This window comes from Rhinichthys klamathensis, unplaced genomic scaffold (genome assembly GCF_029890125.1).
Source record: "Rhinichthys klamathensis goyatoka isolate OS25496 unplaced genomic scaffold, OSU_Roscu_1.1 h1tg000358l_1, whole genome shotgun sequence".
In the NCBI taxonomy this organism is placed as follows: domain Eukaryota; kingdom Metazoa; phylum Chordata; class Actinopteri; order Cypriniformes; family Leuciscidae; genus Rhinichthys; species Rhinichthys klamathensis.
The window spans coordinates 558,093-568,623 of NW_026606867.1; the positions used below are offsets into that span (position 1 = coordinate 558,093).

General features: G+C 39.8%; 1 protein-coding gene across 1 annotated transcript; it reads right to left on the minus strand.

Annotated features, from left to right (window-relative positions):
* Positions 1-1,404: 1,404 nt before the first annotated feature.
* nxpe3 (neurexophilin and PC-esterase domain family, member 3) lies at positions 1,405-9,735 on the minus strand. Its single transcript, XM_056233007.1, has 5 exons — positions 9,553-9,735; positions 7,994-8,763; positions 7,755-7,825; positions 6,182-6,382; positions 1,405-2,315 (listed from the first exon to the last, which is right to left on the minus strand). The coding sequence occupies exons 1-5, from the start codon at positions 9,643-9,645 to the stop codon at positions 1,750-1,752; spliced, it is 1,701 nt and encodes a 566-aa protein (XP_056088982.1). The 5' UTR covers positions 9,646-9,735; the 3' UTR covers positions 1,405-1,749.
* Between the last annotated feature and the right edge of the window lie 796 nt (positions 9,736-10,531).

A 10,531-nucleotide genomic window follows, 5' to 3' on the forward strand; every position in this document is an offset into this window, starting at 1 on the left:
CTTCACACTCCACCCATGACTCTGCAGTGAGCAGCCTCTCAATAATTTAGACTTCTTATCCACATGTACAACTCTCACTTCTCAAATAGCCAGTTACATTTTTTCCCACGTTTCTCAAACTTCCTCTATGCTAAGTTTCGGTTAGGGTTAACCCTAATGTTTCCTTGATGGATTGACATCCATTAAAACAATTTTTATAAAGAACAGTCCACAATGGGAGATTAGCCTCTACATGAGTAAATATTTTTTACTTATTAGTAAAATAATTACTAATCTGCAGTGCCAAAGATTATTCAACATATGTTTTATTCAACAGGAATTTATTTTGTTCAGTCATGAGCAACACTGGATGATGGATGAGGAATGTTAAGAGCTTCAATACTTAATCAAAATAATTTTCTCTCTCACTTGCAACGGCATCTCTGCTCTGATGACGTGTTCACCAGTGAGAGGGTGGGAAAATAACCTGTCCCCTTCAGCAACCTGTCACTCACATGAGATCGCAGCAATAGCAAATAATTCAATCAATTCCAGATGGACAAAATCAAGTCCTGCCCTACATTTTTTTTTCTCATTAGTGACGCTATTTTACTTATACATCACAATAGGGAAGAAAAGATTATAAGAACTTCTTTTTCATGCCGACTTGTCATGTTATGTCACCCTTTAATAGTAGGCTCAGAGATTCATATTTTTTCAGCGGTAAATAACATAAAAATGGAAGTGTTAAATAAGGCACATTAACAGACTGTAAACAACTCTTCCAAAAAAAAAAAAAAATCTGAATAATCATACTTGGATACATAAAATACAACAGACAGACAACATGATATAACTATATACATTTTTGGATCATTCAGAGGTAAATGCAGATTGGGAGAAATATATTAATGTTTCTCAAAGGCATGACGGGCAAAATAAATATTAAACTGAACAAAATGGTTAAATGTACACTTAGATAGGGGTCAAAGTATAATTTCATTTATATACAGTAGTCAACATTTGAAGTGGATCGAAAAAGTTCATCAAAGTTGTCCTAAACCTAAATAACTTGGATGAAAGGTTTTGGTCCACTTCAAATGTTGACTACTGCATCTCTGGATGACATTGGAAACCCATTGCCAGGCCTGCATGCTCTTCATACTTTGTGTCAAATTCCAATCACGTGACGTATGGCATTTACGTCAGCTGGACAGACAGATTATGACCAGCTAATACAATCACAGTTTACCAAGGCACAAAAACAGATGTTCTTGCACTCATAGTTTATAATACTCTTATATACCTTCTGTAATTATGTCAACTTATTTCCCTAAATGTTATTTACAAACTGATATATACATAAATATTTGAATTCTTAATTTTTAACGGATTCTGCATACCTCCGAATATTGCCATTAAAGTATAAAGGGCTACATTAACTGTTTGCTTTTGTATTTCTAATCAACAAAATCATTATGAACATTTGCAAGCCCAAACAGATAGCAAATAATGGCTGAATAGATAGCAAAAGCGCTGATCCCAAAGGCAGAGGTTTGGAAGAGTAGTACTCTCACCAGTTCCTCAAGATTGCCCACAAATGTCAGAACCGTTATCCTCATGGGCAACGCTCCGCCATATAGTGCAACTGCACCTCTGGTGACCCGAGTTCAATTCCCAGCGCTGATCCTGTCCCCCTCTCTAAAAAGGCTAAAAATACAACTTAAAATAAATATTCCTCAAATTCTGCTAGAGAGGTTAAGCCTTGCATTAGCCCTGCCTTCTCTTTCTCCTTACTGGGCAGATGTGGGAAAGGACAAAGTTCAGCATGTTTGATATAATGTCAGGTGGAGGGTGTAGCTGATGAGGGTGGTGGTGGGCCAGTGTCATCTCCCAGGCGTCCACCAACTGGACGTTCAGACCTTTAAACATGGCTCGGAGCACTGCGTCAAGCTGTTGAGAGTACCAGTCGCTGTTGAACATGCTGGACTCCGGGTCCAGTTTCTGGAGATTGGCTGTGCGAATCAGAACCGTAGTCGATGGTTCTCGGTTCAGCAGTCGGATCACCGCCCTGCGGATGTGGCGCAGGCGCCGTATGTAAACCTGCACTGGGAAAGTGCTGAAATGTGACCAGATGCTAATCACGACCACCGTGTCCGAGCCCCCTCGTAAGCCGTCCAGCTCATTTGAGATATAGTGCATCTCAGCCGAGAACACGGATGTGAAGCGGATCGGCGGCCCGTGGCAGCGGTATCTCAACAGTGTGTTGTGGTTGCTGTCGACTGCCATGTACGGGCCAACATTCTTCGGGCTATGAAAGTTGAATTCTTTAAGCTCTATAATGTTGAGGAAAAAAAGGGGGTGAGATGTAGATATGAATCAGGAAAAGACAAAAGATTGATGTCCACCCAAAAAGAAAATGTTTAAAATACTTATTTAGGATGAGGAACTCACCACAGACCACAAACAAATCTCTGTACTTCAGGGGCCTGTACCATGAAGGTAGCTGAACAAACTCGGAGTTACAGGATTAGTTTTGAGTTGACAAAACCAAACCGATGCAATCAGGCTTTATTGGTACCATGACGCAGCTCATCAACTTTCTCTGTCAACTCAGGCTTTGATCTTAAGCTATGATTACTCCACGAGCGCGTGCACATACCAAAGTGACGTTGGCACCGAACAACCAATCGCGTTCGATATGGATAGAGCGAGAGCGATATTTTCTTTCCGCGGAGGAGCAAGAGATAATCATTCAGAATTACGATGAATTTAAATATGTATGACAAGCTCGAAACAATACGGTCTCTGCTGCCAAAGCAAGAGAAGACTGTTGGAGAAAGATTGCTGATTGTGTTAATGTGTAAGCTAAATAAATACGTTCTTTATTCATGTAAAATTATGTATATATAGGCTATGAATGTATGTGTGTGTGAAATATAGCCTATATTTTTATAATATATATAAAAAATGTGCATGTATATAATAAAGATTAATATTCATTGATTTTTAGATGCAACTCCAAACGTTCTTGGCAGCTGATAAAGACAAAATATAAAAATATAATTCAAAGTAGCCTAGTAAGTATTTACACACAACCTTTTATTATTTTTTTATTAACACTTGTTTGAGGCAAACCGGAAAAAGAGTGAAATTCAGAAAACCAGTGGAGGGCCACTCCTCCAGAATGCTCTGATAGGAATAAGGGACGGCCAATTATGGATGGGAATACAGGTGCTGTACAATCTGACCCTGGTGCCGGCTCCTCCAAGCAAGTAACACTGGGTACGTGTGCGATACATTACTATTTTAAGTTTTAAATATGGCTGACTGTATGTTCTGCAGTAGAGGGAAATGCAGTGTCCCTGTTGAAGCCCGCACACACACACACACAGTCTCCCACACAGAGGTCAGTATGCAGCAGACAGAACACCAGAAACATATTGGCCTACTTTTATTTATCAGGGAGGAGGAAATGATGAAGACACTCTGTCTGTGTTCTGGGACAGTTGCTGAGGTGAATGCACTGGGCTTTTTATTAAGGCAAAAGTAAACAATTGTCTGATGAAGGGCTTGGGCCCGAAACGTTACACGAGGTAAGCAACTATTAAACTCGCTTAGGAGCATCTTCTGGTGTGCGGACTCATTGTTTACTTTTGCAAATATCTGTCCGTCCAGCACCCAGTTTTATTACTCTGGATGTGCGTGCTGCACTTCTTGAACCCTTTTTATTAAGGCAAACATTTGAATGTGGCATAAAACAGGGACTGGCCCAAGTTACACATCTCTTTTATTGTAGGATTTTTCACAACCTGTCCCAGAAACTGAAGCCTCTACCTCAACAGGCTTCAAAAGAAATGTGAACAAGGTAAGGATTTAAAACCCTTGAAATATATTACAGGTGTTTGTCAAGGAACTTTTTGTGAGTTGATTAGCCTCCCAAAAACTTGTAATGATCATGTTTGTGGTGGAATTATGTTTCAGGTGGAAACAGACTCAGTCAGGGCCCTTTACAAAAGGAGCTGGAGCTAGACTGCACACTAAAGGAGCCTATAGAGCTAGACTGCACACTAAAGGAGCCTAGGGAGCTAGACTGCACACTAAAGGAGCCTATGGAGCTAGACTGCACACTAAAGGAGCCTATGGAGCTAGACTGCACACTAAAGGAGCCTATGGAGCTAGACTGCACACTAAAGGAGCCTATAGAGCTAGACTGCACACTAAAGGAGCCTAGGGAGCTAGACTGCACACTAAAGGAGCCTATGGAGCTAGACTGCACACTAAAGGAGCCTATGGAGCTAGACTGCACACTAAAGGAGCCTATGGAGCTAGACTGCACACTAAAGGAGCCTATGGAGCTAGACTGCACACTAAAGGAGCCTATGGAGCTAGACTGCACACTAAAGGAGCCTATGGAGCTAGACTGCACACTAAAGGAGCCTATGGAGCTAGACTGCACACTAAAGGAGCCTATAGAGCTAGACTGCACCATGTGTGCAGGCTATTGCTCCAATGACTCTAGAATCCTATCATAAGATTAAAATAATGCTTAACATGTACTGTATTATATAGTACATTTGTGAAATTTGCTTTAAAAAAAACAAAAAAAAAAACGTGATGTCACCCAATCAATATATTTTACCGGCAATTTTATAAAAACCCTCTCTTATGGACATGGTCAATAAATGTCTGGGGAACATTAAACTATTAATGTACTCCTGCAGAGCGAGGACCACCTTGCGAATGGTTCGACAAACCGTGTTTTCCCCTAGATTCTGTGCATCACCGATCGTGCAAGTATGTAGGCTATCACTTGCAAAAAAACGCAACGCAATACCATTTAGGGTACAGTAAGTGCATGAATTCGATGTGTTAAATTATTTATGTGCGGCTCAAGAAGTTCGCAAAGATAAGATATTCCTTCCGCAGAAAATCTGTATCTTTCATACACTATCAGAAAAGGCAAGGGGATTTTGTCCGGCTAAAAACTCTTTCTCTACGATGTGCTCGTCTAACAATTTGCGCTGAGATGTCCACAGGATTTGAAAGAAAATGTAAAGCCATTGCAACAAACACTGGGAATTAGTTACGTCACCTATATGTTTCTTTGCTCACAGCTGATTGGTCAAACTTCAGTCTGAGATCTCGAATCCAGAACTTAACCTGCCCCGGAGCAGGTTAGCCGTGCAGCGTAAGGTACCATGGCAACGAACACCCATTAAAGCCGAGCTACTTTCATAGTACCTAAAACCCAGGGTTGGCGGAAACTAAGCTGAAACATAGCCGGCTAGCCACCTAAACCGGCTTCATGGTATAGGCCCCAGTTGTCTCAGGAAACATTTACACTGTTGTTTTTATGTCTATACTATAATAATAATATGAAAATATTTTGTTTATATTTATTATGAATAAAATAAAAATATAATGATAATAGTAATTATTATTAAAATATTTATATTTTATGCTATATAAAAGTTTAACAAACCATTAAGAAATGTATTACAATAGTAATAATTATATTGTAATGTAAATGAAATATAAAGTATATTTAATAACAATATTATTATTATTATACAGAATAACAGTAAAATGCTAATACTAATATTCATGGCTGTCTTAATTTCTTTGCTTTCAAACTTAAACCATAGAGAGCTTTTATTTTAGCATAAAACACAAGAAAACCTTAAAGCTTCTCTTTTGTTGAAAACACATTTATAAATTATTCTCATTACAAATTTGGAAAGATGGTTGTTGTATATTGCGTTTTTTAAATGCACATTATAGGCAACCCAAACTCACAGCGCTTGCAAAGATGACGCTTGTGTGGAGTGGCATGTATAGCTCTGAGACATTTAAAACACTGGATCATGAGCCGCTTACACGTAAAGGCACACAGTATTTTAAGCACTGAATCTATGAGCTCTTGTTTTTTGCTTCTTTTTTTTGACAACTCAAAACACCTGGATCAATCCTCACAGACCCCCACCCCCAATTTGAAAAATTTATCAGATCTACACAAATGACCTATTTTGTATCCAAAACGTCAATTTTCAGCAGAAAGGTGTGTAAAATTTGTATCACTGACAGCCAATAATATTTGTGTGCTCTGGTTTGTTGACATTGGGTTGGCTCAAGAAAATTTGAAGATGTGATCAAAACCACAAAAATCACCTTTAAAAAGATTTCCAAAAATATTACAGACCTGGAACATGGGCAATGAGATACTCGTACCACTGTCGCACAGTGGAGTCTCCATACATGTACACCATTTTCCCTCTAAGACACTGGGTTATGACTGAAGAGCCATTAAACTGACGCATGACGACACCACTCAACGGCTTCCATGATCCCTGGTAGTAGTAACCGGAAGGAGTGAATTTAAGGTGCTTCCCTTTGGTTCGTACTGGAAGGAGACAGAAATATTAAGGTTTAATAAAGGAAAGAAAGAATTGACAATGAGGAAATGTTGATTTATTCCAAACTGAGCAGAAGACATTTTAGAATAAAAAAATGAAGATGAGAACGTAAACTGGTTAATTATGTTGTCAAGTCCTTGGATGTAACTTTGTGTTTAAACTCCCTGTTGTGTGGGAGGGTATACTGTATTGGCGCTTTTCCACTGCATGGTACGGTACGGCTCACTTATGGCGCATTTCCACTGCATGGTACGGTAACGTAGACTCACTGTATTCCGGACATCACGGTATACCGGACACTAGACCGTTTCCCGCAAATTCTATAAATAAACACTTCACGGTCATTGCATCTATATATATCCGTGTCATCTTTGCCTCATCCTCTTTCGCTTCCGACCAACCCAGCTTATAGTTGTTAAAATGTATGCGGCGTTATATATTAGAAATGACTCCTTCTACCTGTCCGAAACACAGCGAGTAGAAATTTTCAGCCGTCCGGAACACCGTGAGTCAACGTTACAGTACGGCTCGCTTTAAATGGTACCTGGTCTGTTGAGGTTCAAAGCATACCGTACATAGACAGTAAAAGAGGTACCGTACCGATACTAAAATGTGACGTGAAAACACTGCAGATGCAGATCACTGATTGGTCAAACCGACAGAATCGTCACTACCAGCGTCATTGTATTTGCGACACGAGACACTAAAACCCGCTAGATTTAAATAGCCAGTAGACAACAGCCAACACTGTAGCACTTGTTTTTAAAGTACTTGCTTGAAAAAAGAAGATGAAAACTTCAAAAAAAGAAATGGCTGAATCGTTGTCAGTGGACGAGGTCCAGACGTTCCTCTCGTTGGTTGCGCAACTATAACTATCAGTCCCACCCACTTTGAAGCAGTACTAACTGCAGTGGAAAAGCAACCAAGCTAAAGCGAAACCGAGCTGTGCCGTACCGAGTCGAGTCGTACCACGCAGTGGAAAAGCGAAGCGAGCCGAACTGTTCCGCACCGAGTCGAACCGTACCGAGCCGCACTATGCAGTGGAAAAGCGCCATTAGGCTATTCCACATGGCTGTGTTCTGTGATTAACTTTCTTGGTAGGTTAATCACAGGTTCAGCTATATTAATTTACTGCTATGCAGAACCCCAATAAGGAACCATACTGACAAAGACAATACTGAATCCACAACAAAAAAAATTTGTTTATTGCCAGAGTGGTCCTGACTGAACTGTTTTGATTCAAATAAATGCAGACTTGCTGAGTACAAAAAATACTTTTTTCAAAATATGTTTGAAAAATCTGACCGACAGAACTTTTGAACGGTACTAGTGTATATGATATTTCATGTGAAACATTACCTTTAGAAGCAGGTAGAACAGTCACATTGTCCACCCCTGCAGAATGTATTGGGATTTTGATATTTACTCCACTAGATCAAAACAAAATTAAAGTGTCATTCATGAAGAATGCAGGAAAAAGGTGCTCTTTTATCATTAAATTGAAGTGTTTATATATATCAGCATTCTCAGCACAGTAAATATTGGCATAGGCCAACAAAAAACAAAAACAGTATTGCTGTAGTTAACTTCTCACTCACCTGTGGAAGAACTGTGACTCATAAACAGTGAGAAGGTGTTTCTTATACCCCCCTTTTGAGTGGTTGATCCGTGTATCACAGTCCAACATCTTGGGCTTATAACAGAACCAGGGTTCTCCGGTCTGTGGGTCTGTGTAGTTGCAAAGCGGCTGCTGTTTGAGTGGCAGACACAAATTACACAAAGTGGTCTCAGAGAGGTACCCTGAGCGGAAGAGGCTCTTGAAGAACACTCGGTCCGATTGCTCCTCTCTCAGTCGCCTGAGGACCATCACGGCTTCGCTGGAGTGAATCATGGTCAGTTCCACCTGCACAACGCCTGCCCAAAGCAGTGGGAAAAATACAGTGTAGTTTCCATTGTTGTGGTCTTGTACCCGCCCCACCACACCTGCTGCCAGCTCTGGTGTGTGAAGTCGTGCTACTAGGAAGTCTCCTCCGTGTTTTTTGGGCTGGCCCAAAAAGTTTTGCATCTGTACCTTCACTACAAACTGCCCACCAACCTGCAGCTCTCCGGGGTCTTGAATAGTATAATAGCTCTGTGCAGGATCGCTACTTTGACGCAACGGCAGTCCTAGTATTGATGGCTCTGGCCAGGCGATGGATTTGAGAAGATAGCTCTCCTCCCTGGCTTCCTCTGCGGAGGGCTCCTGGCCGAGGTGGGCACAGAATGAGTAGTTGAACTCCACAGGTAGAAGAAATTCAGAGGTCTTCAAGACTGACTGGATGCTGTTTTGAAGCTGATAGAAGGTAGATGCTGTCTGGCAGTTCCAGCTCTGCAGGAGACAAAATCACAGAAGCTTTAATGTGAAATTTAAATACAGAGAAGCATGGGAAAGTCTTTGAGAGTTTAGAGCCAAAATTAAATTGTTTTGGCTTATTGTTGGCCTTCGAAAATAAGTGCATCATCGTGGGAACTTAAAATAATGCATGTATTAGACAAAACCTGCTTTTTACCCTGCCTTTAAAAGTAATGGAGACCTTATTTTAAAAGTAATGTTTCTGCACAAACAAAACTGTAACATGGCATTAAGTGAATGAACTATTTATACTTCACTGCTGTGTACTAAATTGTGTTGCCGTAAATCCTTTTGTGTGACCACAAAGAGCTAAATTGTAGTATTATCTTCTTCTAGGACCTAGGTAGTTAGAACTACTACGTGCTTCCACACTGCAAATTAAGCTGGATAGTTACTAATGTGTTGTTCAGTAACTAGACATTAGTTGAACTAGATCCTCTCCCCTACAACTTTTATTTTTTAAATCCTGAGCCAGTTGCATAAACATAGCCAATATGGTAAGATAGTGTCTTGAGTTCTAGTATGACCCACTAGCAGTTAGTCAGGGGCCGTCAGTCTTATTTTTCGGTATCAAATTAGGCCAATCTATGTTTTTATGTTACTGATTTAAAAAAATATGAACCATCCTAAAGAAAAGAAATTGATGTCTAATTTGTAAGACTAGTCTTAGAGGTTTATGCAAGCAGCCAGAATCTGATCAATATATTGTAGTGTACTTACAAACCATTATAACAAACTAAAACACAAGATGAGGCTTCTACTCACTTCCAACGAGGTGATGTTCCACAGCAGGAATAGAAGTCCTGACAGTGCCAGCAGAGTAAAGACCGGAACATATTTGGGAAGGTATTTCTCCATGGTTTCCTCTCTCTGTCATTCTTCTGTCCGACAATACAGTGGGTCATGGCTGGCCATTATTGCATGCTAAGCAAATAAGACAAACCAAAATAGCATATAAGCAGCAGAGAGGAGGGTCTTTGGGGGCTTATGCCTGATGTATTGTCAAAAGCCCCTGATCTTTTGGAATATAGTGTGTTTCACTTCACAAATAAAATAGGTTGTATAAATGTATTTTGTTATCCAAGTAACATACTCAAAAGTAGGGGTGGGGGAAAAAATCGATTCTTAGATGCATCGCGATGCGGACGTGGACGATTCTGAATCGATTCACAAATGTCAAAAATCGATTTAAAAAAAAAATATATATATATATTTCTAATAACGTAATATTGACGGAACTCAAAAGGTGGAACTTTGAAGCTCGGAAGTGCAGTACCCGGCCAGTCTGTGGCGTACGCATGATGCTGTCAATATGCTGTAAATAGATCTGTTATACGTACGTTATACATAGGTTTGCTGTTCTGCCCCCCACAGTCACAGTGTGTATGTGCAATGCTAGTCACAAAAAGTTACATTTTGACTGTGCTCTCTGCAGATGTTCATTAACTTTTTTTTTTGTATAAGCTGTTTTTGATTGTGGTATACAGCAACAATTTCAAGTCATATGTCTTAGACTATTTTATTATTTATTTGTGTATAAGAGCAGCTTTGTATGTTACTAATTATTCAGAATATGCATAAGTCCACAAGCATTATTTTTGTATGAGAGCTGATGGTAGCCTACATAATTCTTTATTTTTGTAAGAAAGCTGTTTGTGATTTTGCTACAGCAAAATGTTTATTTATTTTTTGTCTGAACTGAAGGATTATATTGCTCATTGCACATAACAGGAGGATGTTGGTT

Bases quoted from the DNA above. Each gene is read 5' to 3' on its own strand.
- nxpe3 (XM_056233007.1), bottom strand. From the start codon at position 9,645: ATGGAGAAATACCTTCCCAAATATGTTCCGGTCTTTACTCTGCTGGCA. The intron at 8,764-9,552 runs GTGAGTAGAAGC...TGTCTCCTGCAG, and splicing joins GGAACATCACCTCGTTGGAA to AGCTGGAACTGCCAGACAGC. The intron at 2,316-6,181 runs GTCTGTAATATT...TCAACATTATAG, and splicing joins TCTCATTGCCCATGTTCCAG to AGCTTAAAGAATTCAACTTT.